This window comes from Tamandua tetradactyla, chromosome 11 (genome assembly GCF_023851605.1).
Source record: "Tamandua tetradactyla isolate mTamTet1 chromosome 11, mTamTet1.pri, whole genome shotgun sequence".
Lineage (NCBI taxonomy): Eukaryota > Metazoa > Chordata > Mammalia > Pilosa > Myrmecophagidae > Tamandua > Tamandua tetradactyla.
In genome coordinates, this window is record NC_135337.1 from 81,731,201 (window position 1) to 81,759,197 (window position 27,997).

Sequence of the window (27,997 nt, forward strand, 5' to 3'; positions counted from 1 at the left end):
CCCTTTCCCTTGGGGTTCCCATCACTGGGCAAGTGTAGGCTGGTGGGAGTGCCAGAAGTCATATGGGTGTGGGGAATGGCCACACACTTAACACCCCTTAATCCCCCAGGGCAAGTGCCGTCTCTCAGGGCCTCAGTTTCCTCATCTGTAAAATGGGAGCCCAATTACTCCTCCCAGGTGGCAGCGCTTGTGAAATGAGGAAATACATGTCAGGTGATACTGTAATTATGTTCAGGCTCTGCCCAACCCCAATGTGGGTGAAGCTGGGGCTGCCTCAGGCCAGGGGTTGGGAGTGCAGATAGAAAGGAGCACAGGGTCAGAGGGTCTGGCCCGAACAGGGTGGCGTTGGGGGGTGCCTGGACAGTAGCTCAAGTTGGCCCTGGGAGCTTCCTGCAGCAAGCCAGGAGTGTGGACAGTGGGAGGCAGGACCAACTTCAAGCCTGGGAAATGTGGCTGGGAGTGGGGCGGCTGGGCATCCAAGGACCATGGTGAGTCCCCACCGCCCATGGCAGAGGCAGGAACCAGGGTGCGAGGCCCCCACACCCTGCGGACTTCCGGCCATGGTACGGGGAAGTGGCCTGGCCCCACCCTCCCCCTCCCTGGCGGCTTCCTGCCCCCTCCCCTTCCAAGCCCAGTGGGGGGCATGGGAACTGCTACTGGAACCACACCCCCATCCTGTCTTAGGTGGGGTGCCCAGAGCCCGCCTTGCATCACCCACTTCCTGCCATGAGAAGTGGGCTTCCCACCTCCAGTCAGAAAAGGCCCTCACCCCACACCCCCCACAAAGCGGGCAGGACATTTGCTTGTGTTTCATTTTCTGTTTATTACTTGAAATCACGGTGTTTGTGTAGTTTTTTTTTTCCTTTCAATTTCAGGTTTTCATACAGGAAACTCCCGCAAGGTGTCAGGATACCCCCCAACCCCCCCACCCTGCCACCGGAGGGCGGGTTTTGCTTTCTTAAGGGGTAGAAAGGGTACCCTGGGAAGGGCAGAGAGGGGGTGGGCCGGTTCCTGCCTGGGGCCTCCACCCTCAAACCCGCGGAGGCACAGACGTTATTTAAAAATCGTTAAAAAACAAAACAGAACACACATTTAAATAGGTATCCAAGACAGTTCTTCAAAAAACAAACCCGCCCCTTTTTTCTTTTTTTGAAAACAAAAAAACAAACCAAATCTGGAACCCTCCCCTCTCAGACCCCTCCCTGCCCACCCACCCCCCCCACAAAAAATTTACGGAGCTACAGTAACACATATTCACATCTGAAACCATTACATTTAAACATGGGATGGGAGGGAGGGGCGCGGGCCTGGGGTTCACCTACGGGGCGGGTGGAGTTGGGGGAAGGCCGGGGATGCAGAGGACACAGAGGGGCAGGGCCCAATTGTCTACATTATTAGTAAAAAAAAAAACCAAACAAAACAAAGTGAATTGAAAAACAAAAACAAAAACAAAAAACCCCACCCCCATTGAAATGGCTGCAGTAGGAGGCTTTGTCCCTCTACTCCAGGGGCCACAGACCCCAGGGTGGGCAGTGAGTGGGGAGAGTCCAAATTAAACCAGCAGCGACCCTCCCCCAAAGGGTTAATGCTACAAGGCGTTGCCCCAGCCTTGGGGATTCACAGCTCAGCACCCCAGTCCTGGCTGCCAGAGTCCGGGTCCCCCCAGACACAGTACAATCCCATAGCCCTCAGGTGGGGCCAGAAGAAGGGGTTGGGGCGGGGGCTTCTCCCACCCCACCCCCCAGCCTTTTCAGTCCCACGTTTCAGGAGATTCCAACCAGTATTGGCTCAGTCAGAAAATTAAGTCTATAAATACCCCAAGCTCAGGCAGGAGGTCAGAAGACAGGGGAGTGTGCGGGGTGGGGGGGCAGTGGCAGAAGGTGGCTTAGAGGAGAGAGCACAGTGAGAGGAGATGGGAGGCTCTGTTCCCCCTTCCTCAGTTTCCTTTCCTGGCGGAAGAGGGTCTGACTCCCCTGAAACCAAAACCCCAAGACAGGCAAGGCAGGTCCCCACCCCCCTCTCCCTCTTCCTGAAATTAAAAAAAAATAATAAAAAGCAAAATGGAAAAAGACCAAGAGAAAAAAAAGAACAGACGTGGAAGAGAGAAAACGGTCCCGAGACAGCTCGAGTGGATTTGTCAATTGGTTTGTTAGTTTCATTTCGCAGCCCAGGGTGGGGGTGGGGGTGGGGTGGGGTGGGGTCCGAGCCCTGCCCTCCTCTGTAAAGTGCATTATGAGGCATCTATGTTTTGACTTAAAACCTGAATGGGGAGGGAGAGCGGAAGGGGATGGGGGCGGCTTCCTCTGTCCCCCCCAGCCATCTGGAGAACTGCTACATATGTGGAGCACGGAGAGGTGGGCGGGCAGGACGGCAGCCCAGGCCGACGGCGACGAGGAAGAGGTGGGGACGTGAGAAGAGCGGGATGGAGGAGGCCGGAAGCCAAGTCCACGGGGAGTTTGGAAAACCATGGTGAACAATACAAAATAAAAAAGCGCCAGGGCGCCTGTGAGCGCACAGGGTTATAGTGGAAGGAGGAAAGAAGGAAAGGAAGGAAGGAAGGAAAGAGGGATGGATGGAGGAGGGGGCTCCCGCCTGTCCTCGGGGCTGGGTGCAGGCTGCCGGGGTCTCTGGCTGCCCCAGGCCGGGCTGTGAGGGGCAAGGGCAAAGGTCCCTAGGCCACCACAAACTCGGACTTAATGTCGGGGTTCACTTCGGGCTTCCAGACGGAGTCCTCGAAGTCCAGGCCCAGGCCGGTGGCCTCGCTGGCACTGCTGCCTCCCCCGCTGCTGCTGCTGTCGCTACGGCCGGCCTTGCGGCTGGGTGGCCAGTGGTAGGGGCCCCGGGCATCGCGCCGTGCCTTCCGACGGAGCCGCTTTTGCTGGAGCAGCAGCTGCAGACGCTCCACCTTGCAGCGCGTAGCGCGGTTCTCTGTCTGACGCAGCCGGTCCCCTACAGAGGAGGGAATGGAGCCGGTGATTCTGAGGCCATCCCCCACCCCAGAAGGGATGCCCCCAAACCCTGAGGACCCTGGGCAGGTGCCTCAGGTGTGTCCCGGGCCACCTGGATGTGCCAGTCCAGAAAGGCCGACGCTTCTGTGAGCTTGTCACCTTCAGCTAGGTGCTCGTTTATTAGCTTACTCCCTCTGCCTTCCCAATTGAACTTGGGTGCTCCAAGAGGCATGGCCAGCCCCACCCCCCCATCACCAAGCCCCCGGGGGTCCTACTGGAAGAAATCCTTGGCCACTGAGTAAATCAACTGGCGTTTGAAGCCTCTGACCACCCGGTGACCCGAGGTGAGACTCATGCCTCAATTTCCCTCTTATGTAGTGGGGATGATTCTTTCCCACTGGGCTATGGAAGAGACTGGAGAGCACCAGGGGTACCCTGGTGGGTCCTCAGGAGGAAATGCCTCCTAGGCCTTTCTCAGGTCCCCCCAATGCTTGGGGGGCTCTGGCCCCCCCCACACCCAGGCAGGCCTGACTCGGCCATTCAGAAAGACTTGAAATGCCATCTGGATAGGACCCAAGGTGGGGAGGCAAAGAGGAAGTTGGATGGACCCCCCCCCCCAAGAAGTGGACAAGGACACTTTGTGTCCTAACACACATGCTCCCTTCTCTCCAGGCCTGAGCGAGCTAGGGGGAGCAGCAGCTGGTGCTACCCCCCGCAGCCCCCCGGAGGGTCAGCTGCCCCAGCACTGACGTGTGCACACAGAGGGGGCCTTCAGGAGACCAGGGGCCGGGTGTGGGGTGGCTACTCACCCGGCGGCTTGCACATGCGGATCTGGCTCTGGCCCTGCAGCAGGGAGGCGGGGGGCGCAGCCGGCAGCTTCTCACAGGAGGTAGACTTGGGGGCCAGGTCAGGGGCCGGTGAGGTGGGCGCGCACTGGGCATGGCAGCGCAGCTGTGTCAGGGAGGGCGGCATGCCTTGGTACTGCCGCGTGGCGCTGAGGAGGTCGTTGAGGATCTGCAGGACGGTGCCAATGTCGCGACGCGGCCGCCCGCTGCTGTCCTGGCAGTTGGGGTGCAGCGTGCCTGCAGGAGGCGGAGTGGTACATGTGAGCTGGCGGGAACCCAGGGATGCCAGCTCATATACCTGGACTGAGGGGGGACAGGCCAGTGGACATGGGCCCTTACAAGTGTGTTAAGAAGGCACGGAAGTGTGCGGCGTAAGGGTGGAGTACATGAGGAGAGACGTGGGACCCCTGCATGTTCACAGGGAGATACACATGAGAGCACCAGGGACTATGACACCTACCGGAGAAGGTCCCTGAGAAGACCCCTGGGGCGTGGTTCACGAAACTCTCAATGACAGCGCCGGGTTTGCGGGTACGGGGGGCCGGGCTGCCACCCGGGGTGGACGTGGTGCTGGCACCGCTGCTAGCAGGAGGGGAACAGTCTGCCTGCTAAAGGGGAGGGAGAGGGTGTGAGCTCAAATTCAGGAACAGCTGAGGACCCCAGGGTTTGGAAAAAGCCCACTGGGCCATGGTCTGGGGATATAGCCTTAGAATACAGGACAGATTGAGGGTTCAGACCCCAAGCCCTTGCTTAAGTCTCTTTGAGTTCCAGAGATAACCCTTCCCCTGCCTTACCTCAGGGCAGGCAGTGGAGGCCGCGTGGGATCGGAAGGAGCCAGCTGTGACAGGAGAAGGGGATGCAGGAGCAGGGCTGGTGGGCACTGGGGAGACACGGGTGGTGCTGGACATGGGCCGGCATGGAGAGGACACAGGGGTGGTGATGCTGGGGTCCCCACGGGCTGCAGCCGCTGCAGCCGCTGCTGCAGCCAGCACATGGCGGTGCTGCAGAGGGGCGTGCTGAGCGGCCAGCTGCAGCTGGACGAACATCATGTGGTCACCGACACGCAGGGCCAGGGTCAGAGGTGAGCGGCCAGACAGGAAGTCACTGACCTGCAAGGAGAGCGACCTGTCAGCCCTAGGCCGCAGCCTGCAGCGACCCCAGCCCGGCCCAGCCCGGCCCCTCCGCGCTGTGTGACCTGGGGCCTCTCGCCGCCCCTCTCTGGGCTCTGGGGTCCCTGTCGGTGCCACGGACGCTTAAATAAAATGAATCGATATTTCCGGAAGCTGCCTCCGCCAGCCCGGCCCGGCCCGGGCGCCGCTGGGGGCTGTGGGGTGGGGAGGAGGGGACAGAGGCGGGTCAGAGGGGGGACAGAGGCAGGTCAGAGGGGGCCTGGCCCTCCCTGGCCAGCTTGGTTTTCTTTAAAGGGGAAACCGAGGCCAGAGGGGGCGGGGCCAAGCCCGGGATCACTGCCCTCAAGTAACCTTCACCTCTCCCGCCCCCTCCCCCTTTTCTGGCCCCCAAATCTGCTCTGCCTATGAACCAACAAAGAAGGGAGACCCAGCTAAACCCCCTCCCACTTAAGCCATCTGGCCAGCGAGTGGGCGGAATTCCTGGACAAATTCTTTCGCCCTAACCTTTGCTTTCTTAAGATAAATATTTATCTGCCCTGGGCGGGGCAGAGGCTGAGGGGGTGGTGTCGCCATTGGGGCAGGAGGCCCGGACCATTCCCAGGGACCTGGGCACGGCCTGGGTGAAGACAACCTCTTCTGTGGCCAAGCAGTAGGACGTACGCCCCCCTGCACTGGCAGTTTCTGGGCCCCCCTTGCCTCTGGGGCCTGGCCAGTGCCTGGTTCTCCCCAGAGGCCAGGATGGGGGGGGGGGGGGCGCGGAGGTTTCTGAGAAGTGACGTTGGCTGGGAGTGACTCAGAAGCGACCGCCTCGCCTCGCCTCCCAGCCCTCCTCCTCCCAGCCCTGGGCCGCAGAGTGGTGGAACCTTCTCTGCATGGGGGCCGAGGGGGAGGGAGGAGGCGGGCAGGGCGCGGCCCCCGCCCAGCTGCCCAGAGACACCCCTTGCAGGAAGGGACCAGAGTGGCTTCCCGGGAGCGGCCCAGGCCCCCCCCACCCTGCAATTTCCTCCCTGGGGAGGGCGGATGGGTGGGCATGACTCGGTGCCAGGCGGGAAGCAGCTCTGGGGAGCCCAGTCACTCTGCCCAACCCCCCTCCCCCACCTCCTGACGCAGGCACCCCGGGGCGGATGTGAACCAAACACAGTCGGGGGGCCCCCCTGCCAACCGCAGCCTCTGCCAGCGCTAGCAGCAGCCAGCTCCGCTCACATTCACTCAGGGCAGTCACGTGCAGCTGCCACCCTGGACCCCGGGACGCCCTGCTCCCCTCATCCCACTGCCCCTCCGACCCTTTGACCCCAGACCACCCAGCTCCTGGAACCCTCCTCCGCCCGTGGCTGCAGGCTCGAGGAGGAGAGGGCGAGTGCCGCGGGGACAGCGGAAGGGAAGGAACCCACAGAAGCCGCCCAGCAGGTTTCCCACAGCCCTCTGGCCCTGTAGGGGAGGCTTGAGAACCTTCTCGCCCCCTTGCCTGGGTGGGGAGCAGCCTGCTTCCCCCCACCCTGCTAGGGGAGGATGGCTGAAACCTGGGTCAGTTCCTGCCTGCTGGGAAGGGTCCAGGGCCCCACAACCAGAAGTAGGAGGAAGGCAGGGAGAAAAAAGCCACAACGAATGAGGTCCCAGCACAGACCAGCCCCTGCGAGCTCCTTGCTGGTTACTAAATGTTTTCCTAACATCCTGTCTGGGCCTCCCTGGCCCTAGGGCCAGGCGCCCCCGCCCGCTCTAGGGCAGAGAACAAAGGGCAGAGGGAGGGGGAGGAGGAGGAGGAGGAGGAGGAGGAGGAGGAGGAGAGAGGAGGCGGCTCCCCACACCCCCACGATGGGGTCACAGAAGGCGGAAGGAGTGTCAACCAACCCTGTCCCTCCCTTTCCTCTCCCCCCTCCACAAGCAAAAATCTAAAAAGGAAGAAACTTAATCAGGCTTTGGGGAAGCAGTGGTGGGTGCAGGGGCTGGGGGCGGACCCAAGTCCTGGGTGTGAGCCCAGGGCCAAGGTCACCCCACCAGCAGGCAGGCTTGGGAAAGCGCTGCCCCCTCCCCCCACGGCGGCCACCGTGGGAGAGAAAGCCCTCAAGGTCAGGCGTGGGGGAGGAGAGGAAGCCCGGTGACCAGGCCAGGCTGGCAAGAAGGCAGGGTGGCGTGGCCCCACCCCTCCCCCACAGGCCACCTGGGAGGACACAACACAGCCCCCTGGGCTCCCCAGCCAGGTCAGAAGGCACCGTGCTATGAGCGGGCACAGTGATTCCCCCGTCCCCCGCGATCAGGAGGGACAGGTTGTCTTACCTGGGTTTCAGTCAAGCTTTCCAGGGCTTGCATCACCGACTGTTCGGGCCTGAAGGCCTGGGACTGCAGAGAGAGAGGGGGAAGAGGCACCCTGAGCTCAGCTGAGCAGAGGGGCCGCAGGGAGCCCTGGGGAGGGAAGAGGTCCCAAGAGGGGTGCAATGGGGATAGGAATTTACCATGAGACCAGCTTCCACGGTGGGTACCAGCGTGAGTTTGCTGCCATCCCCCACGCCCAACTCCTGCAGCTTCCCCGAACTGAGCCGGCTGGGGGAGAGGAAGGAAGAGGGTGAGACTGGGGGAGACAGCGCTGGGACGCGGAAGCTCTGAGGTGGTGGGGGAGGGCTGAGTATATCAGTGTGTGGGGGGAGACAGGCTGAGAAGTTGTTCTTGCCCTTCCTGGCCCTCCTACTGTGTGTGGGGGGGTAGTGGTCCAGCTCAAAACCCCTGTTCTGGCAGTTCAGCACCCCCCACCCCCACCGAGTTCCCAAATTGGGGCCTGTACACATCTTTGGCACCCTAGTAAGTGACTTTATAGCCATCTAGATTCTAATATGCCACTTAGAACCAACTGCTCCCCCAGGCCAGCCCCTGCCCCTAATCCTGCAAACTGTGGCCTAGGACCAGTCCTTGCTGGCGCCAAGGACCTTGGCCTCGAGAGACGCCTTTGGGGGCTGCGCCAGGCCCGGCTCCCCCTCCTCTTTCCCTGGCGCAGGCCGCGGAGGCCGCTCAGACAAAGGAGACCCTCCCCCTCCCCCCTCCCCCACCGGGGCCCCTCCGCTGGGGATGGACACTGCGTGTCCCCGGAGGCCCGCGGGGGGAGGGCTCCCTGGGCTGGAGGTGATTTAAATACCAAGGGGGAGGGGGAGGCTGCGGGAGCGCTTGGTGGTGAGAACAAAGGGGGGCAGAGAAACGCAGAGGGGGAAAGACACAGACAGACGCAGAGGGGGCCGCCGAGCAGATGCGGAAGCCGCGGGGACAAGCAGAGGAGGAGGCGGCTGCGACACCCACCCCCGCAGTCGGGACCCTCAAGCCGCCTCGCGACTCCTGCCTGTCCCTGAGGGGGGCTGCGGAAGCCCGGCCGGGGGTGCCCTTCCCGCCGCCTTTGTGCAGCAACCCCGGGCGGGGGAGGGGGCCGAGGCAGGCGAGGATGAGCAGAGGGCGCCCGAGAGCGCGCGGCGCGCCCCCGCCCCCCGTCTGGCCGCCCCCTTCCTTGCCCGCGCGGCGCGCTCTTTGTTCCCGCCCCGGGCCCGAGGGGGTGGCCGGGGCCGGGGACCGGGGGCGGCGCGCGGTACCTACGTGTCTTTGTGGAGTAGGGCCAGGCGCTCCTTGGGCACTTTGAGGCGCTGGGACAGCCGCTTGCGCAGCCCCTCCACCGTCTCGTCTGGCGGCACCGACAACTCGTAGCGGGTGCCCGTCGTGCTGTGGATGGCCAAGCTCATCGGCGCCGCCTCGGCCACTGGGCCCAACTCGCAGGCGCTGCCCGGGGCCCCGCGCCGGCAGCTCCGGGCGCCGCCGGGCTGCGGCTCCATGCCCAGCCCGCCCTGGGGGGCTGCGCTGCCGCCGGTTAGCAGGTTCTGGAGTCCGCGCGGCGCCGCCAATCCGCGCTGCGCTTGCGGGGGCGGGGGTCTCCCGGAGCCAAGGTCCTCTGGGTACTCGGCAGCAGGGGTGACACCGTACGAGCCTCTTTCGAGAACGTCCCAGCGAAGGAGAGCAAATCAAGAATCCGAGCGGGCCTCCAGGTCGCGTCGGCTCCTCCGGCACCTTCCGGGGGTGGGGGCCGAACTCGCAGCTAGGGCTGAGGGTGGGGGGCAGTGTTCACGGGCCTGGTGCGGGAGTGGTCCCGGAGGAGGGGGCGCCGCCGCGGTCGGCCGCTTTCGGAGCCGTCTGCGCTCCGGCCGCGCTTCCCCTCCCTTAGCAACAGCCGCCGCCGCCGCCGCTCACAGGATCTGGGGGTGAAAGTAACAAGAAAAAAAAGTTATAATGTATCAACGTTCCAAGGGGCGGGGCCGCCGCCCCCTCCCATTCACTACTTACTCCGCCGGCCCCGCACCGGCCAATCGGTGTCCAGCAGCTGCGTGCCGTAACCAATAAGAGCCGCCGCGGAGCCTCCCACGTGGGCCGGCCCCGCCCCGCCCCCGCGCCGCCCGCCCCGCCCGCGCCGCAGCCATTCATAAGGGCCGGCGCCGCAACAAAGGGCCGGGCGCCGGGGGCTCGGGCCCGCGCCCTCCCGGGGGGCGGCCTCGCGCGGGGCGGGGGCGGCGGCCATTGTCCCCGGCCGGGAGGCAGGAAGCCGCGGGGCCGCCCCGCCGCGCCCGTCCGGGAAGCCGCGGCGAGCGGAAGCTGATCGAGTCCTGAGCCTCGTGGTCGGCGCTGGCGGGGGGCGGGGCCGAGTGACGTGGCCCGGGCCGTGGCCCCCCCGCCGGTGCCAGCTCGCTCTCCCCCCTCAGCCCCCGGGCCGGGCCCGTGTCCCGAGACGCGCCCGCCCGGGCCGTGACGTGACGCGGCGTCCCCGGCTGCGCCCGCGCGCGCCGCACCCGGCCGCGGTGAGTCAGCAGCGCCCGCGCGCCCTCTGCCGACCCCTCCCGGGAGCGCGTCCCCGAGTCCCGGGGGAGGGGGCGCCAGGCTGTCCCGGGGAGGGGAGATGCCACTCGGGACTGCGGTCGCGGGGGCAGCTCCGCGAGGGGTCCGAGACCTCCAAGTCCGAGACTAGGACCCTAGAACTGGGGAATCTGAGGCCAGAGCGGCCACTAGCTCAAGGTCACTCGCGGGGAAGGGGGAGTGCCCCGAGGGGGCGGGGCGGGGGTCAGGTCGACCTGGGCGGTGCTGTCTGCCGAGCCCCTCCTACCCTCCCATCTCTGGGGTCTTCCCCTGGCTGAAGCACCCCCAACCTTGCCTGTCCCAAGAACAAAGAACAGCGGGGTTCTTTAGGATTCTGAAGTGGGGATCCCCTCCCTGCCCGCGGGGTCCCGCCCCCCACTCACCAGGCACGTTTGGTTGTATGTTACGACAGTCCTGAGAGTCCCCACGTCCGGGACCTGGGTGCGCGCTGACGGGACTGCTCTGGGGACCGGCGGGCGGCCCGGAGCCTTTATCCGCACCGCCTCGGGGTGGAGTTTGGGCGGGCAGGGGGCGGAGGCCGGAGCGGGCAGTGACGCAGGCGGGCCCCCGCCCCTGTCCGCCGGTGCGAGCCCTGGGACGCCGTCGGGCTTAGGTCACTGGTCCCCCAAAGTTTCCCCCGCAGAAGAGGGGAGAGGGGGTGCGCTTTGAGCGCCACTGTATCAGGGTTCCCCTCGGAGTCTAACCAACCATTCGGCTCCTAGGACAGGTCGTGCCCAGCTGGGCGCCCTGCCCCGCCCCCTCTCCTACCATCCCTGGCCCGGGGCTTCCGCCTGGGGGCGCTCGCGTGGGGGAGGGGCGGGAAGGAGACCTGAGTCACCTTTCTGCACTGGGGATCCCCCCCCCCCCACCGTCAGCAGCCCAAGTCTCGTCTCCACATCCCTTAAGGTGACTTCAGAAGGCAATCACCCAGACCAGGCGAGCCCCATGTCTCTCTGGTCAACACCCAGCCATGTTGGTGACCTGGGAGAAGAATCCTGTTCTCTGGCCTGTTTCTTGAGCTGGCCCAGCATTGAGGAGAAATTAAGCAGGGCCCACTCCAGCCCCGGGGGGTGCAGGGGGCCTCCTCGGAGCCCAACCTTTCATCAGCACCCGGGGACACAGGCTCCCCAGGGTGGGCATAATCTCCTCCCCCCACTTGCAGTGAGGAAATGGGTCATCAGGCAGCTGCGGGCAGCAACAAGGCAAGTCTGTCTCTGCCTTAGCTTCCCTTGCAGGTCTGTGAGCGGGTGGCATTTTGAAGATGAACCAGGTCAGGGCAGGGGCCTCTGTCCCCTCTTCCCCCAGGGAAAGGAGACCCCAGGCTGCTCTCCCCTTCCACCCCCTGCCCCACCCCCCCATCTAGATGGGTGACTTTCTCCCTTTATCTGGCCTGACCACCTCTGCCCCCACCCACGCCCTGGGCGCCCCTCCCAGGGTTGAACTGGTTTCCAGGTCTCCTTCCTGCTCCCACCCAACACTCCCTGCAGCCTCTGGCCCCCCTCCCTGAGAAAGGCACACCCAGACACTCCCAGCCCCACAAGGTGAGTGCTGGGCTGAGGGGAGGAGCTGGAGAGCCCTTGGAAGGGGGCCTCTGGGGTTGGGGATTGAGGATGACTAGAAGTTTATCAAATGAGGACAGTGCTGCAAAAAGTGGGCACAGTGTCCTGAAAGCCTTGGAAAATGGGGCAAGGCTCCAGAAAAGGTGAGAGAACAGGCCAGGCTGCGGGTCCGTGGGCTCTGGAAACCAGTGTATTTGGGGGAGAGGGATGGGACACTGTCTCCCCACTAGACCCTCCTCTCTGGCTGGTACCCAGCCACCAGGATGCTATGTAATCTCAGGCCAGTCCCTCACCCCACTGGGCCTCTTTCTGTTCCCAGAGAATGGAGCTCGTTTCTGCAACTCAGGGCCCTGAGGCTGTGCAGACAAATCAGGTCCATGGGGAAAACTGGGGGCACCCTGCAAGAAGCTGGAGGGGTGCAGCTGTGGTCCCTGGGAGAAAAGATACCCCACATCCCTTGTCATGGCTCTAAAGTAACAAACACACCGACTTTGTTTCCAGGCTCCTGGGGTTTGGCACCAGGGGGGCTGGTCCTTGCCTCATGCCCCCAGGCAGGGACCTGCCCTGTGCTGTCCTGGCCGGGGATCTCACCCCTGGGCATACTGCCTGTTGGGCACTGCCCAAGGCTTACACCTCCCAGGAGCCTGGTATGTACAGGGGCCCCCGCATGGGGCATGATGCCTGGCTGGCAAAGGTCATCTCTTGCCCCCGCCCCACCCGAGTCCCTGGTTGTATTTTTAGCATGAGGCGGCCAGGTCAGGAACTTGGGGACCTGGGCTCCCAGCTGGGGCAGCTAAGCCATGACCCCGTGACTTTCCCAGTCCTCTGACCTGGACTCCTGAGGAAGTGAGGGTTGGCTGCTTGCCCCTCACAGGCCCATGGGGAGGGGGACCCAAGCAGGACTGATGGACGGTCACACATTCTAGTGACAGGACATCCTGACCTTCGGACACACCTGTGTGCCCACCTGTCGCCCACATGGAGACCAGGCACGTGCCCCTGAGGAAATGACACGCTTGGGACGGTGACACAGGAGTGAGGCCAGTCCACACAGCCATGCCTCAGCATGGCCACCTCACCACTGTCCTGCCTGTGAGGACACACAGGGAGGCCCAGCATTCCCAGACTCACCCCGCTGGAATCCCTGACCGCCCTGTGCCCCTGGAGCCAGCACCGAGGCTAGGCAGTGCCAGAGTTGCTAGGGCTGCCCCTCCAGCCTGCCCCACCCTATCTGGGGCTGGCCTGGTGGCCTGGGTGCTGCCCACGGAGGTGCCAACACCCCCGGGTGCCGGGCTGCCAGCCAGGGCATGCCACCCACAGACCGGGTGTGCCCAGGGTGGGGCCTCTGTGGGAGCAGGCAGGGCCCACCCCTTCCCATGGCTGACTGGGGCTGTGCCAGGAGCCTGCAGGGTGGCCGCCCCGCCATCCGCCCTGGTCATAGCACCAGGCCCGCACACCCAGAACCTGGCCTCGGCTCAAATGTTCCCTCAGCAGCCACCACCCCCAGCCCTGGCTGGCGACCCTCCAGCACGGCTACCCTCCTGGGGTGAGAACAAGGACCCCACCTATCACCCTGAGACTCAGGGGTCACTGAGGCATCTCAGGAGCCCCAGGACCCCGTGGGCAATGGTACCCAACAGCTCATCAGGGACTGGCATTGGCCACCCTGCCTTTGCAGGGAACAATGAAAGCTGGGGGGAGGCTAGCAGGGTCCCCAACCCACTAGCCCCAAGCAGGAGTGACAGAGCTGCTGGACACAGAGTGGGGCTTCCTGCTCTTTAATAGGGAATGCAGGCTGGGGCGTTCCATGGAGACGGTTCAGGAGGATGGAGTTCTCAGCATCTGGCTCTGTTGGGACAGAGGGTGGTGGGTGGGGGGTGGTGGTCCTGGGACCCTGAGCCCACCCTGCCCAGGTTTGTGAGGAATCCCCGTTTTGCCCCTGGTTTTAAAGCAAATGGAGCAGGGTCTAAAGGGCCAACCAAGCTCAGGGCCGAGTGGGTGTCTCTGGGCCCAAGTGGGCACTGCTCTGCTCCCTGGTAGCCTCCTCAGCTAGGATGCTCCCTGCCTGGGGAGCTCAGTCTCTCCAGGACCCCCACAATCCACCTGGACCCCAGGGAATGGGTTCTGCAAGCCAGGCCCCACCCTGCCCCATGCGCCAGTCTCCCTGCAGCTGGAAGATACGCACCAGCTACTCAAGGGCTTTCACCAAGGCCTCGGTGGCCTCGATGCGGACTTGGATCTCGGCCCGTGCAGCCTCATCAGTCGTCCCTGACAGCTCCGACTGCGCCTTCTCCAAGTTCGCCCTGGCTACCTATAGGGGGCAGCTGGGATGAGGACTAGGCAGGGACCCCCCCCCCCCCAGCAGCCTGGGAGCTCTTGTGACAAGCCCTGCCCACTCGGTGCATAAGTTTTCCCTCCAGCACTCACCCCTAGGTCCAGCATGTCCAGCGTGACGGCCTCTTCAGCCAGTAACTGCACTGAGGAATCAGCGTTCACTGTGACGGAGCCACTACTGACTGCAGAGGGAAGGTGGGGGGTGGCGTGAGACCCCACGGTCAGGGTGAAAGGGTAGATGTCCCCCTAGGAGGGAAGGTGTGGCGTGGCATGAAATACCCCTTGTGGGGGTGTGGGGATCTGAGTGTCCCCCTAAGGAGGGAAGGTGGAAGTGACATGAAACCTCTCAATCCAGGCACGGCAGGGAGGGTGGGGGGGGTGTTCTGGCATGAGTTGTCATCAATTCCAGAGCCTCCTGGTGAACAGACAGCCCCCAAAATACTGGGGTCTGAGTCCCTGGATATTCCAATGGCCACTGGCCCAGGCCAACCCCCCTGGGGCTGGATTATACATGTGGAAAAATGAAAGCTACCAAAGAGAGAATAAAAAGGGAGAGAGAGACCCAGAGACACACCAGAAACCAAAAGTTCAAATCCCAGTTCCGCCACTCCGGAGACAGGGCTTTTTAAAAAACAGTGCTTTATGCACCAAAGTCCTTCCTCTAAATTGTTTCTCTCCCTAGCACCCATTGTCCCCTGACCCATCCTGGGTCAGTTTACTGCTTGCTATAGGTTGAGCTGAACTACACCTCCACCCCCCCACCCCCCAAGACATTCCTAACCCATGATGCTACGAATGTACCTTGTTCGCAAACAGGGTCTTTGCAGACATAATTTCAGATCTGGTCATGCAAAAGTAGGGTGGACGAGAAATCCAATGACTGGCATCCTTATAAAAATACCATGTGAAGACAGATGCACAGAACAGACCACATAACGACTGAGGCTAAGATGGAAAGGATGTGCCACAATTCAAGGATTGCTGGAGCCCCCAGAATCTGGAAGAAGCCAGGATGGACCCTGCCCTACAGCCTTCTGTGAGTGTACCCTGCCCACACCTTGAGCTTGGAATTCTTGGCCCAGGCACTGTCAGCAAATAAACCCACTTTAAGTTATTAAAACAGTTGCCAGTTTGTGACACTTTGTTAAGGCAGCCCCAGGAGACCAAAGTGCCAGGTGAGGGCAGGGTCCCTTCTTGTTCACATTCTGTTGTATTCTTGACACTGAGTGAGCACCAGGCCAGGGATGTGCAGGCAAACCCTGCAGACTTTCTCACTACCTACTGCTGCCTGACTTACCAAAGAACTTGGAGATGGTGCCGTCCTCAGCGTGGACCACTACCAGCCCTGGCCGCAGGACTTGCAGTGTGGGCACGTGGGCAGCCAGGATGCCAAAGGCACCTGTCTGCGTAGGAACATCCACCTGCCGGACGTTGGCGCCGTTGAAGAACACCTGGGGAGGACAGGAAGGGCACTGGGGATGGTCGCTGGGTCAGTCCAGCTGGGTTGCTGAGGATGGACCGAGGCAGGACCAGGCTCAAGGAAGACACAGAGGCAGCCCGGTCTGGCTGGGGCTGGACACCTGGCCACCGGTCTTTGGAACTCAAACAGGAGCCCTGGCCTCTCCGTGCCTCCATCTCTTCATTTGCTTGGTGAATAGCACCCACAAGGAAATACTGTAAAAGGTCTAGGGGAATGTGGGGGTACCTAGGAGGAGCACATGGAAGACACCCCGGAACAAAGGGTAAGTCTGGTTCCTTAGGCCTTATTTTCTGGGGTTACGGTGCAAAGTCCGGGTGGCCGGGACGTGGTGGGGCCTCCGATTCCACACCACAAACGGGCTGAAGGTGTGCGGCTGGAGTCTAGAGACACAGGTTTTAGGAGGTAGGGGGCCGGATTCCGGACCCCACGGGCGTGGGAACCAGAGGACGCGGTCTAGGGGCCGGAAAGGGGCGCGAGACGGGCGACGTGGAGATTGGGGGGCTCGGTTTCCGGACCTCAAGGGGGTGGGGTGCGGAGGGCACGCGGGGGGGGGGGGGTCCCAACCTGCGTGGGCGAGGCAAAGGTGAAGGACATCTGTCCCGGGCCGGCAGCGGGGGCCGGGGCGGCGGCGGCCTCGGCGTAGGCGCGCGCCTGGCGCACGAGACGGACTAGGCCGGGGCGGCGGAGCAGCGCAGCGGGTAGCATGGTGACAGCGGCGGGCAGCGGGCGGACTCCGGCCGAGCGCTGGCGGCCTGGAGGGCGAGGAGGACGACGTGCGGAGACTTCTGGGAGAGTGAGTCCAGGCGCACGCGCAAACTACAATTCCCGGCGGGCCTCACGCGACGTCTTCGCCGCAGCGCCTGGACCCAGGGCATGCTGGAAGTTGTAGTTCGGTTTCTACTCGCGGCGAGGACACATTTTCCACGCAGATCCGGAAGGCCAGGAGGGGGGCGGCCAGACGATTGGGGTCGCGGATGGGAAACAGGATGCCTGCAGGGAGGAAAGGGCACCTGAACTTCAACTTAACTAAGACTTTTACAGTACTCATTGAATGCCAGGTGTTGGAAGAATATGAGGGAAAAATATTCCTGCCCCAAGTTGGGATGGGGGGCCCTAGAAATAATCAATGAGCAAAATCACACAGCAGGTCAGGAGTGATCTTGCTTTAAAATGCGAACAAAAGGCAGAATGGAGCCGGGGTGGGGCAAGTTGCGACCGCAGGTGTAAGTGTCCGCAGGAACGGAGCGCAGACAACTGGGTGGGGGCACGGATGGCCGCGGGAGCTCTCAGGCGACCCGAGGGGAGGGTCGGGGACAGTACAAGGGGATTTGTGGACCGGCTGGGGGATGATGCGGACGTCCTGGTATCGGGGTGCGGACCGGCCTGGAGGTGCCGCTAATGGCGAGAGAGATAGGGTCACAGACATCCTGGACGGGGCGCGGACGGCCAGTGAGGAGGACCAGGACTCGTGGAGGAGGTGCGGTCCTGCGCCCCGCAGCCCGGCACCACCAGAGGGCGCCCGGCGCCCGGGAATACGCTCGCCGCGGCCCCGCCCGGCCACAGCCACCGCGCGCCGTGACGCAGGGGCGCGTGCGCGGGCGACTCGGGGCTCCGCTGACGTCAGCCGCGGCCTGCGCAGTCTCGCTCACCGCCTTGACGTCACCGCCACGCCCCCGCGCTCACGCGGGTCGGCCGTCCCGTAGGGACCCCCGCCCCCCCTCTCCTAGGCTGCAGGGAGACGCTGGGTCCCAGGGCGGCGAGGGGTGACGGAAGGAGGCGCAGGTCTGCATCCCGGGGGCGGGCGGGCCGGAGCAGGGCTTGATCACACCGGGGCTGGGGTCTGGAGCGGCGATTTGGGGGGGCCCACCAGCGAGAGAGACCCAGTACCTGCGGTGGCTGGGGAATCCGACACCTGCCGTGGCTCCCCACGCCCCACGGGTGCGTCCTACTTGTCTGCCCGGCCTCCCAGACGCGAGCACCTGAAGGAGAAGGGGTGCAGCGGGAAGCCCAGCTCAGGTTCTTCGGGGTGTGGCTTGTTTGCCCCTCCCGATCTCCACCCTATGCAGCTGCCCCTGGCGAAAGTTGGGAGGCCTAGGGGCTCCTCCAACTCAGGGAGCCCTGAGCGTCTCCCCAGCCCTCACCCGAAAGGCAACACTGGGAACTCAGTTCCCGACACCAGGGTTACCCTGGAATTCTCCAGTTGACCCACCCTCAAGGCCACTTCAGCTGGCCTGGACGGCCCCAGCCTCATCCACAGCTGCCCTTTCCTGGTGTCTTCTCTACCCACAGCCAGAGAGAACCTCTTTTTATAAACGAAAATCTGCTGGGAACCACTAATCAATTTCCTTTGCATCCTCCAAGGCCCAGCAGCCTTGCCACCTCTGCTCTTGGCACCCCCCCCAACACACATTCCTGCTCCAGGACCTTTGCACATACACCTCCCACAGGCCTGGAGTCCTGGCATTTATTCACTTGGCTGTCTTCTGCCTTTCTTTCCAGTGGCTTGAAGTGTCCCCTCTTCATCCATTCAACAAGAATGGACCGAGCCACCAACGTGTCCTGCCTGGACCTGTATGTGCCTGGCACTGGCCTAAGCCAGGGGGCGTGTAAACGAATAGGTTCCTGTTCACAGAGTAATGGGGCTCGCAGTGTAAATGGGGTGGGGGGCGGTGAGGGATGGATGCAAGTAAAGTACACTTATGCCAGGCCATGATGAGAAACCAAGCTGATGGCCAGGACAGGGAGCATGCGGTGGGAGTTTGCAATGGTGGCCAAGAGGAGGCGCTCGGAGACTTTGACATTCCAGAAAGGGTAGAAGGAATGAAGGGGGGCAGGCCTGTTGCAGCGACAGGGGGGAAGAGCTTTCCAGGCAGAGGTTCCTGCAAGTGCAAAGGTCCTGAGGTTGGCCTGGGCCTGGGATGCTCAAGCAAAGCAGATGGTGTGGCTGGAGCAGAGAGACCCTCGGAGATGAGACCAAGTAGCAAGGGGGGGGGCGGCACAGTGGGCCTTCCGGCTCCCACAGGAATCAAATGGGTGCCCCTGTGGGGTGCTGACCAACGGTCCAGGTGGGCTGGGGTGGGACCTGAGCCAGACTGGTGTCAGGTTGGTGGCCTGAGCAGCTAGAATGATGTCCAGGTATGGGGGACCCGCTCCGAGGCGGCAAAGGGTAAACGGGAGGGAGGGAAAAAGTGCCCCGAACCCCTGCATCCACTCCACCCCCGACCCCGCGGGTAAATGTGAATCCTGCCCCTGGGGACCCCCAGGCTCCGGATAGCATGGCGGGAATAATCGTGCGCCCCAGGACCAGCACGCTGTTACCCGGACCTCAGGCCGTAAGCCGGGATCCGGCGGGGGCGGGAGGCGGTGGCTCGGGTGGGGAGGGGGCGCGGGGACGCAGGCTCCGCCCCCCGCCCCCGCCGGAAGGGAAGGGGAGGGCAGGGGAGGCGGTGGCCGGCGCGGAGCGAGCAGACACGGTGGCGGAGCGCGGGCGGGCGGCGGGCACCGAGCGGCCGGGAGCGGGCACCTCGCCAACGCGGTCACGTGCCGCACCACCCCCCCCCGGCCGCCCCCGCCGCCTGGTGGGCCGCGCCGCGCTCCCCATTCATAAATTCTCCGCCTGCTCCGCGACGATCCGGGACCGAGCCCGGAGCGCCGTGCACCGCCCGCCGCCCATGGGCCGCGCGCCCCGGCGCTGAGGTAGGCGCGGCCGGGCCGGGACGCACGGGGCGGCGTGGGGCGGGGGGGTGGGTGATCGCGCTGCAGTCGCGGGAGGAGGCTGCGAAGGCGCCGGGGCTGTCCGGGACCGCGGGGCTATGCTGCACCCCACCCACGCCAGGCCCTTGGCCTCAGTTTCTCCCTGTAGAACAGGGCGAGTGACGGTCTCCTCGCTCCCCGGGGTAGCCAGAGATCGAGTGGGTCCTGCAAGGGGTCTCGGTCTCTGTCCCTCCTCGCCGTCCGGGGTCCTCCCCCATGCTCCCCTTCCCCTAATTGCGCTTGCGGCCGCCCCGCCCCCAGGCCGGCTGGGGCGTGCGGGGGTGGGCAGGGTGGCGAGCTCGCTGCGGGAGGCGAGGCAGGGCCGGGCACCCCGGGCTGCCCCGTGGGAACCTACCCCCACCCCCACCCCAGGAATTCCGGCTTCTCCGCCGAGCGGCCACCTCTTTTCTCCCTCCGCCTCCTGCCGTCTTTCCTGGTCTCCTGTCACCATGCCTGCGCCTCTGCACTCCTCCAAGCCCCGCCAGGCCTGAACTCATTTTCCGACCTACATCTGCGCCGGCTTCCCCCCACTCCCCACCCCAAGCCACCCCCAGGATCTAGGGGAACCAGCCTCGGGCCTGGAGCGCCGAGGACACCCTCCGCCTTCTTTGGTCTCAGTTTCCCCTGCTGTCAAGTGGGGGTAAGCCTGAAAGCGGCCGGGGCCCTGGAACCTGCCCGTAGGCTTTGGGAAAGGACCGTGATGGGGCGCCTCGGCCTCCCGGGTCTGGGCTGGGTACCCTGGGTGACGAGGGATGCGGGCCCTTCCTGCCCTGAGCTGGGGGTGGGGTGGGGGCAGGTGCAGTTCCCAGGCCGTCTCTTTCCCGCGTCCTGAGCACCCTTCTGGGCCTCGGTTTCCCCGCGGCAGGCCGCGCCGCAGCCATCTTGCCGCCCAGGGCCGGCTCCGCGTCCGCCCCTGCAGGAGGCCTCCCTCCCCCGCGCCCCCTCCCCTCCCCGTGCTCCCTGGCAACCCTCCCGCCCCCCCCACCCAAGCCTCGGCCTGTCGCTGGTCGCCATGGGAACCAGATTCTTCAGGGCTGGGAACAGATGCGCACTCTTTGTCCTTTTCATTCCCACCAGCCCTCGGCAGAGGGGAGACCTTTACCTCCCAGCCACCATGACCCCAGGAGTTGTGCGCCCAGTCCCCCAACCCACCCCCACGACCTCCTGGGTGGACAGTGCAGGGGACTTCTGAGTTCCTCCAGCTATAAATGCAGTCCCTGCTCCCGGGACCTTTCCCGAATGGAACATCCAAAAGCCAAATGTGTGGGGTCTGCCTCAGCGAACTGCGTGGTCTCAGTTTCCCCATTCCCCCGAGGGGCGTGCCCCCCTCTTGGGCAGGGTGCCCTGGGGCCTGGTGCTACCTGGCAGGGCTGGCCCCACTGGCCGGGGAGGCGGCTTGCCTGATTTAGAGGCAAATCCCTGCAAGCTGGGGTGGGGGCTGCTCTGGGACGCCCCCCACCCTGCCTTCCCTCTCCCTACCCCCTCTCCCCATGACTCACTGCCCCGTGTGGGTTCCTGCAGCGAGACTGGAGAGGGAGGCTGGTTTCCCGCGGCTCTCGTGGGGAGGGGCCTGGAGGAGGTGCCTGCGGGTACTGAGCAGACCCTGCCCCCCCAGGCCCCTCCTCCCAGCCCCAAAATGCAGCCCACAGCCACCATGGCCACGGCTCCCACCACAGCTGCCGTGGCCCTGACCACGTCGTGGGACAACACCACCGGCCGCCCCACGGTGAGCGAGGCAGGTGGGGGGCGACGGTCGCAGGGGCGACGAGGGATGTGGGTGACCAGGTGCTGGGCCCTGACCCTCTGCCCGGCCCACAGGCTGAGCCCGACCCCGGCCCGGACAGCCACGTGCTGCTGGTGGTCGTCATGTCGCTGTTCGCGGGGGGCGCGCTGGTGGTGCTGTCGGGGGCTCTGCTGCTGTGCAGGCGCTGCTGGGACGCCCACCGCCGCTCCGACAGGTGGGCCGGGCAGGTGCTGGGATCTGGGGGTAGTAGGGGGTGAGCACGTGCCCAGGGCAGGAACTGGGTGTCCACACCACCTCAGCAGGGGCCCTGCCATAGGGGAAGGGGGCGTGAGGGCACAGGGACCAGGGTGTGTGCGAGCGTACCCAGGGGAGGAGCAGTGAGTGTATGGGCCTCACGGGTGGCAGGTGCCCACCCAGGCCGGGTGGATGGTTCTGCCGGGCAAGAGCTGGGCTGGGACCTCTTGAGTGCAGAGAGATGGTGCCTGTTGTTGTGGGACACTGCGGGCAGCATGTGGGGCCGTGGGTCCTCTGGGGGGTGCCCTGAGACCCTCTGAGCCCCCTGGCCATCTTGTTGTCCTTTCCCTCCGTGTCTCCCCTGGCCTCTTGCTCTCCCCACTCTATATGTCCCTGTGGTCATCTTGCTTTCCCTTCCCCCATGTGTCCCCTGGCCTTCTGCTTTCCTCTCACTCCCCCATATGTACCTGATAGCCATCTTACTCTTCTCGCCCCCCACATCATGCTGTCTTCTCTCCTCTCCACTTGTCCCCGTCCATCTTGCTCAACTCTCCTCCCCCATGTGTCCCCTGGACATCTTGCTCTTCTCCCCTTGCCATGTGTCCTTGACCACCTTGCTCTCCTCTCTGCCCCCCCCCACCCCCACCATGTCCCCTGCCCATCTTGCTCTCTTCTCTCCCCCCTGCAGAGCCATGGAGGAGGCGGAGAAAACCACCACCACCTACCTGGACAACGGCACACACCTGGCCCAAGGTGAGCGCCCTGCTCGGCCCCAGCCCCCCCACATCCCCCCTCGGCTGCCTGCCCCCCCTCGGGCCACCTGACCGTCTGTGTCTGTCTGTCTCCCCCACCAGACTGGGCGCAGCTCGATTCCGACTCATCTCTGTTTCCTTAAACGCACCGTGTAGGTGCCCTGAGGCGCGTGCGCGCGAGTGAGTGTGTGAGCGGATGAGCGAGTGCCGCTGCCCGCCCCACCCACCCCGCCGCCCGCCGGAAGACGCGGCGCGGCCCACCCGGGGCCCACCCCTCTCCTGGCTCTCCTCCGCAGACCCCGACTTCACGGGGGACGACCCCGAGGGCCGGGATGCCGAGACGGAGCGCTTCCTGTCCACCGGCTCCACCGGCCGCCGGGTCTCCTTCAACGAGGCCGCCCTGTTCGAGCAGGGCCGCAAGGCGCAGGACAAGGGCCGCCGGTGAGGAGACGGGGAGGGCTGCGGCGGGGACCCTGCTCAGCGGGGCGCGGGCCGGAGACCCCCGGGGAGGCCGGCAGGGGCCAGGCACGGCGCTGACAGTTGGGCCGTCGCAGGTACACCCTGACGGAGGGCGACTTCCACCACCTGAAGAATGCCCGCCTGACTCACTTGCACCTGCCGCTGAAGATTGTCACCATCCATGAGTGCGACCCGGGCGAGGGTGGCGCGGCCACGCCCAAGGCCAGTCTGGCCATCTTCCAGGTGAGCGTGGCCCGGGCTGGGCCGGGGGAACCCTTGGCCTCCTGCATCCTGGTGCCCTTGCCCCGGGGTCGGAGGGAGCTGGCCGTGGCCCCCAGAAGGAGCAGGGGCCCAGGGACAGTCGAGGTGGAAGGGAGCGCTGGGCCCTGGCATGCCCACCATGTGCAGTTTGCACCCCCGCCCCACCGCCGTGTCCTGTGCCCTTTGACCTGTCCCTGCTTCTCCCCCACCCCACTCTGTCCCACAGCCCCCGGGGAAGGCCCTCACCGGCCGGTCCTTGGGCCCCAGCTCCGCCCTGCCAGGTGACCCCTATAACTCGGCCGCCGGCGCCGCCGACTTTGCCGAGCGCAGCCCCTCAGCATCGAGCGGCTCTGCGGAGGGCACCTCGGTAAGGGGGCTCTGGCCTCCCCTGGGCTGGGAGCAGGGGGCGGGTCAGGTGCAGAGAGAAGGGTCAGCCGGGACATGGCGGGCAGGAGTCATCTGCACAGCTCTCGAAGTGTGAGCACACAGGAGGGGGCGTGGGGCACACACGCATGCTCACATCACACACGCATGCTCACATCACACACGCATGGTCACGTGCAATGTCGTGTGTGCTCACACTGTGTCACTTGCTCACATAATGTTGTATGTCCACACAATGTCAAGGGGTGCTCACACGTAATGCGACACATTCAGTGTTATGCGTGCAATTGTGTGCCACATGTGCTCACATGCAATGTCACGGCACTCACATATTATTATATGGTGCTCACACCCCATGTCATGTGTTTCCACATCTCATGCATGTGTTCATGTGCTGCATATGCAGTATTACATGCTCTCACACGTGCATCCACACGATGTTACACATGCTCACGTGTGATACCATGTGTGTGCTCCCGTGCAGTCACGTGCCTGTGTTCACACTGAGCTGATCTCAGACCCCAGACAGCCTGGGCGGGCAGGGTCAGGGCCACTCGAGGCTCGGGGACCTTGCCCTGCATCCATCCTCCCCCTCCCCCACCCGTGCTATAGGGCACAAGAGGTTCTGACCATCTTCTGGGGACCCTTCTCTTCCAAACCTCCTTGGTCCATGGGCCCTCCCCAGGGCAGGCAGCTGGGGACACTAGAGTGTGCTGGCCCAGCTGAGCCCGGAGAGCTCTCTGCTCTTGCCCACGCAGTGGAAAGAGGCATTGGAGGCCCTTGTGAATCAGGGGCCCCAGGCACCCCGGGGTGACAGGGAGGGGACGCAGCGCTTGGAACTCTGGGACCCCATGGGGACTCACAGCCTGCCCCTCCCACCAGCTGGATGCAGGTGCCGGGAGCGCCATGGCCAGTGGGCCAGGGGCAGCGCCGGGGCCCGGGGAAGCTGGGGCTGGCACAGTCCTGCAGTTCCTGACGCGCCTGCGGCGTCACGCCAGCCTGGATGGGGCCAGCCCCTACTTCAAGGTCAAGAGATGGAAGCTGGAGCCCAACCAGCGGGCATCCAGCCTGGACACAAGAGGTGAGGGGGGGCGGGGGGAAGTGGGGGGTGGGGAATGGGCCAACAGGGCAGGGTTCGACCCAGGTGTGGCAGCGGCTTAGAGGTGGGGCCTGGGGAGGGCCTGTGTGCCCCAGGCTCTGGGGGGTGCATTGCCAGGGGTGGCCCTGGACTGTGCCCCCCTTGGCCCTCCAGCTGCTGTCAAGGAGAAGTTAGCCTGCAGTCAGAATGGGGATCTGGGTCACAGCCCCTTCCTCACAACCCCTGGTCTGGCCCAGGTCAGTGGCAGCTGCGGTGGCCTTGGCCAATCCATTTGCTTGTCTGGGCCTTTGCTGCTCCTCGTACTCACTAGGGCTAGACCAGGGGCTGGCAAGCACTTTCTGCAAGGTCTCAGACAGGGTCTGGCTCAACTAATGAACTCTACAATGGGAACATGGATGTTGCATGCCAATAAAACTTTATTTATAAAACAGCCCCTGGGCAAACATGCGCCACCCTAGGATTGGATGACAGCTGTTCTTCCTCCCTATAGGTGCAAGGCTAGACCTTATGCATGGGTGCACCTGTGGGTGGGGGGACCCCACCAGCATTGTCCCTACTGCTGCCCCATGGTATCTAGGATCTCAGGGTGCCACAGCACCATGGAGGGTCTTAGCTTGGCTGCATGGCGTTTGCTGTTGTAGAGGATGAGGTGGGGGCTGCCGTCTCGGGGAGCTCAGCAGAAGTGGAAGGAGAGACTGGGGGAAGGGACATGGGGAGGGGGATGATTTGGATCTGGCCCCAGCTGGTGTCCGGGTGTGGTGTGACTGGCTGAGGTGACTTCCAAGGAGGACCACACCATGGACTGCCTGCTGGGAGCTGAGAGGTGGATCTGGGCCCAGCCTGTGATCCTTCTCGGTGATTATAGTCAAATGTGCTCCTGGAAGCACCCAGAACCTGTTTGCTGGGTGCTGGCCCTCCCATCCCCACAGGCAACCATCCCCAGCTGCCTCCCCCCAGCCTGGCTCCCACTCTGTCCGCCCTCTCCCCTTTCTGCCCAGCTTTTGGACTAGGCCACACCTGTCCTCACCCCCACTCTCTGGGCCTAGCTCTTCTGCCTCTGTGCCTCAGTTTCCTCACCTGTACAGTAGGGACCCACTGTCCACACTCAACCTGACCCAAGTTGAGGTCGGTGGGAGATGCCAGGCTGGTGGGCTGGGGCTCACTGAGGGGTTGTGGCCTGCCTGGTGGTGGGGGTAGCAGGGCTGAAGGGCCACCAATGCTCACCCCTCCAGGCTCCCCCAAGCGGCACCACTTCCAGCGGCAGCGGGCGGCCAGCGAGAGCATGGAGCAGGAGGGGGACACCCCCCCAAGAGACTTCATCCAGTACATCGGCCGCTCCAGCAACACCAGAGCCTTCCCGCCATCCAGCCCCTTCCTGGCCAGCCCCAGCAGCCCGCCCCCCACTCTCGGCAGGTATTTTTCAGTAGGTAGAGGTGCTGGGGATGGACCTGTGGGCCCCTGCCCTGCCCCGTCTCCCCTAGGCAGCCCAGGGAGCGCCCTCCCGGTCTGCAGGCGCCCATTTGCGCCCCTCGGGCTGCACAGGCCCTCCAGAGGCTGACTCCCGGGGCCACCACTCCAGCACGGACCGGGTAAGGGCAGAGGGGCGGGTGGGACCTGGTCCCAGGCCCCAGGGTGCCCACCCAAGCAAGGCCTCAGGGGGTTGTGCCTCTTGGCCAAAGATGGGACCCAGGGAGCAGAGCAGGCTTCCTCCTCTGGGACCAAACAACCTCCTCCCCATTGACACAGACCTCCCCTTGGTGTCCAGCTACAGCCAAAGCCATCAGCCACCAGCTTGCCCACTACCCTGTGGGCTGCCCTCTGGAGTGCACAGGGAGCTGGAAGAGGGAGACACCTGCCCTGGAGGGCTTCCCACCTGCTCCTTGGGTGTCCTCGGGCATCAGAGCCTGGGATGATAGAGTGCAGGGAGCTCCAGAAAGTTCATCCTTCCTTTTGTGTGTCAACTCCTCAGTTGCTTAGCTACCTGGGATGGGTGTGTGTGTGTGTATGTGCAAAGTAACTTCCCCAGCATTGCCCGTGTACACTCATTACTAGAAAGAAGCAGACTTCCTCTTTTCAGGTAGACTGTTAACCCCATACCAGGGCTTATTTGGGGGCTCTGCCTTCCTCACTGCTTAGGCCCCACATGGTCCTGGGAACAGCTCCAGGAGAACAAGGGCAGACACCAGGGTTGACCCACAAGGCGTTGTCCCCCACAGGGGCGACGGTGGCTCCTTGTAACAGGCGGTCTTTCCCCCACCCCACCCAACTGAGCTGGGTGGGTGGCCGTGGTCGTCGGAGGGGGGGGGGGGGACCCAGGCAGGGGATCCTCTGACGGCTTACGGCCCGGTTTGCAGGCTAGAGCCCTCCGAGGAGCCGGGCGCTGAGGGCGGAGGGAGCCCCGAGGGCCCCCCTGAGCGCGTGGGACCTGAGCAGCAGCAGCAGCAGCAGCAGCAACAACAACAGCGGCAGGAGTTGGACACCGAGCGCGAGGCGGCGGCCGCCGATGCGGCCCAGACCACGTACCGCGACATCTGGAGCCTGCGCGCCTCGTTGGAGCTGCACGCGGCCACCGCCTCGGACCACAGCAGCAGCGGCAACGACCGCGACTCGGTGCGCAGCGGTGACAGCTCAGGCTCGGGCTCCGGGGGCGCGCCGCCCGCCTTCCCGCCGCCCTCGCCGCCTCCCACGCCGCGGCCGCGGCCCAAGGACGGCGAAGCGGGCGAGGCGGGGGCGCCGCGCAAACTGCTGCAAATGGACAGTGGCTACGCCAGCATTGAGGGCCGCGGCGCGGGCGACGACGGGCTGCCCAGCGCCCCAGAGAAGCGCTTCTCCTTCAGCAGCGCGCCGCGCGTGGCCATCCTCGACGGCAGCTTCGAGGGGCCCGTAGCCCAAACGCAGACAGCCACGGCCCCTGCCCGGACGCGCAGCCCACGCGCCTGGCCCCGCCGCGCCCCGCGCCGCGACTACAGCATCGACGAGAAGACAGACGCGCTTTTCCACGAGTTCCTCCGCCACGACCCTCAGTTCGACGAGGCCCCGCAGGCCGCCGCGCGCCACCGCGCACGCCCACACCCTCACGCCCATGCGCGGAAGCAGTGGCAGCAGCGCGGTCGGCAGCACAGCGACCCCGGAGCGCGCGCCGCCCAGGCCCCTCCCCCACCCGGCGCCGACCTCCGCCCCGCGCGTGCGCCCTTGCGCCGCGGCGACAGTGTCGACGGTCCGCCCGACGGCCGTGCCCCCGGCGTGGGGGCCGCCGACGCCGACGCCATACCCGTCATCGAGGAGGAGCCCGGCGGCGGAGCCTGCCCTGCGTCGGGCCTGTGCGTCGAGCCCTCCGGGGCGCTGCTAGGCAAGTTGGCGGCGGGTCTCGACGACAGACTCTTCCTGCCACGCCTCGACGAGCCCGCCGCTGTCGTCCCCGCGCTGGCGGCGGCCGCGCCCACGTCCCCCGACCGCAGCCCGGCCTAAACCCCGCGCCCCGGGCCCAGCCTCGCCTGCTCCCCTGGCGCCGCGCGGGGCCGAGGCGCGGGGGTTCCTGGGCGGCGTGTGTGGGACAGCAACCTGGAGCACAGGCGCACAGGGCTGTTCCTAGGCGCATGCGCACGGGCTTCGTGTTTGCCGTCGGGAGCCCCGCGGCAGTGGGAGGCGCGACGACGGTGGCTCCACGAGCGCGCAGAGGAGAGCATTGCTCTTTGGGGTCCATAAGACCACGATCAACTGCCCTTGCCCCAGACTGTCCGCTAGGGATGTGCACGTGATGTTTGTGGCTCTCGCCTAGAGCCCGTAAGGCCGGTGGCCTTGTTCGGGAGCTTCGGGTCTGCAGCCGAAAGGAGCATCTCAGGGCGCACGCGCAGAGCCGACCTCTGGGGGGGCCAACGGGGCCTCGAGGTGTTCCTGTGCGAACAGGTAGGCGTCCCACCGCGCCAGGGCACCTCACAGCCGGGCGCAGGCGCCGAACGGGACGCCGAGGAGCAGTCGGGAGCGCGAAGGACTCTGGGCCTAGAGGTTGGCTCGAGGCCGCGGCTGCCAACTCCCCAAGCCGTTTACCTCACCGCAGCGTATGCTCGCGGCAACCCGCGCCCCTCGGAGCAATAACCGCACTTGCTGCTGCCGCTGCTGCTGCTGCTGCTACTGCCGCCGCCG

At 64.8% G+C, this 27,997-nt stretch overlaps 3 protein-coding genes across 6 annotated transcripts; 1 reads left to right on the forward strand and 2 right to left on the reverse strand.

The window, feature by feature from the left end:
* Window positions 1–1,091: 1,091 nt before the first annotated feature.
* On the reverse strand, window positions 1,092–10,304 carry MIDN (midnolin). 3 transcript variants are annotated; one of them, XM_077121360.1, is made up of 9 exons: window positions 10,179–10,304; window positions 8,494–9,143; window positions 7,374–7,461; window positions 7,198–7,260; window positions 4,989–5,117; window positions 4,588–4,902; window positions 4,254–4,401; window positions 3,758–4,030; window positions 1,092–2,949 (listed from the first exon to the last, which is right to left on the reverse strand). In XM_077121360.1, the coding sequence occupies exons 2-9, from the start codon at window positions 8,724–8,726 to the stop codon at window positions 2,672–2,674; spliced, it is 1,527 nt and encodes a 508-aa protein (XP_076977475.1). In that variant the 5' UTR covers window positions 8,727–9,143; window positions 10,179–10,304; the 3' UTR covers window positions 1,092–2,671. The 3 variants fall into 3 exon arrangements, with proteins under 3 accessions (XP_076977475.1, XP_076977476.1, XP_076977474.1); XM_077121361.1 differs by lacking the exon at window positions 4,989–5,117; XM_077121359.1 differs by lacking the exons at window positions 7,198–7,260; window positions 7,374–7,461; window positions 8,494–9,143; window positions 10,179–10,304 and adding an exon at window positions 5,428–7,189.
* Window positions 10,305–13,116: 2,812 nt separating this feature from the next.
* Window positions 13,117–15,965, reverse strand: ATP5F1D (ATP synthase F1 subunit delta). Its single transcript, XM_077121373.1, has 5 exons — window positions 15,733–15,965; window positions 14,986–15,139; window positions 13,782–13,870; window positions 13,540–13,665; window positions 13,117–13,202 (listed from the first exon to the last, which is right to left on the reverse strand). The coding sequence occupies exons 1-4, from the start codon at window positions 15,871–15,873 to the stop codon at window positions 13,543–13,545; spliced, it is 507 nt and encodes a 168-aa protein (XP_076977488.1). The 5' UTR covers window positions 15,874–15,965; the 3' UTR covers window positions 13,117–13,202; window positions 13,540–13,542.
* Window positions 15,966–18,761: 2,796 nt separating this feature from the next.
* On the forward strand, window positions 18,762–27,322 carry CBARP (CACN subunit beta associated regulatory protein). 2 transcript variants are annotated; one of them, XM_077121358.1, is made up of 10 exons: window positions 18,762–18,864; window positions 20,537–20,647; window positions 20,740–20,879; window positions 21,588–21,652; window positions 21,948–22,092; window positions 22,206–22,353; window positions 22,598–22,738; window positions 23,638–23,836; window positions 25,087–25,267; window positions 26,209–27,322. In XM_077121358.1, exons 2-10 carry the CDS (start codon window positions 20,558–20,560, stop codon window positions 27,320–27,322), a joined length of 2,223 nt encoding a protein of 740 aa, XP_076977473.1. In that variant the 5' UTR covers window positions 18,762–18,864; window positions 20,537–20,557. The 2 variants fall into 2 exon arrangements, with proteins under 2 accessions (XP_076977473.1, XP_076977472.1); XM_077121357.1 differs by lacking the exon at window positions 18,762–18,864 and adding an exon at window positions 19,368–19,561.
* The last annotated feature ends 675 nt before the right edge of the window (window positions 27,323–27,997 follow it).

Coding starts and splice junctions, on each gene's coding strand:
- MIDN (XM_077121359.1), bottom strand. CDS start 5,955: ATGCCCACCCATCCGCCCTCCCCAGGGAGGAAATTGCAGGGTGGGGGG. Junction 5,118..5,427: donor TTTATCTTAAGAAAGCAAAG/GTTAGGGCGAAA, acceptor CCCACCCCACAG/CCCCCAGCGGCGCCCGGGCC. Junction 4,402..4,587: donor CCTCCACTGCCTGCCCTGAG/GTAAGGCAGGGG, acceptor CCTCCCCTTTAG/CAGGCAGACTGTTCCCCTCC.
- CBARP (XM_077121358.1), top strand. CDS start 20,558: ATGCAGCCCACAGCCACCATGGCCACGGCTCCCACCACAGCTGCCGTG. Junction 20,880..21,587: donor GCCCACCGCCGCTCCGACAG/GTGGGCCGGGCA, acceptor TCCCCCCTGCAG/AGCCATGGAGGAGGCGGAGA. Junction 23,837..25,086: donor ATCCAGCCTGGACACAAGAG/GTGAGGGGGGGC, acceptor TCACCCCTCCAG/GCTCCCCCAAGCGGCACCAC.
- ATP5F1D (XM_077121373.1), bottom strand. CDS start 15,873: ATGCTACCCGCTGCGCTGCTCCGCCGCCCCGGCCTAGTCCGTCTCGTG. Junction 15,140..15,732: donor CCTTTGCCTCGCCCACGCAG/GTTGGGACCCCC, acceptor TGTCCTCCCCAG/GTGTTCTTCAACGGCGCCAA. Junction 13,871..14,985: donor CACCATCTCCAAGTTCTTTG/GTAAGTCAGGCA, acceptor TTCCCTCTGCAG/TCAGTAGTGGCTCCGTCACA.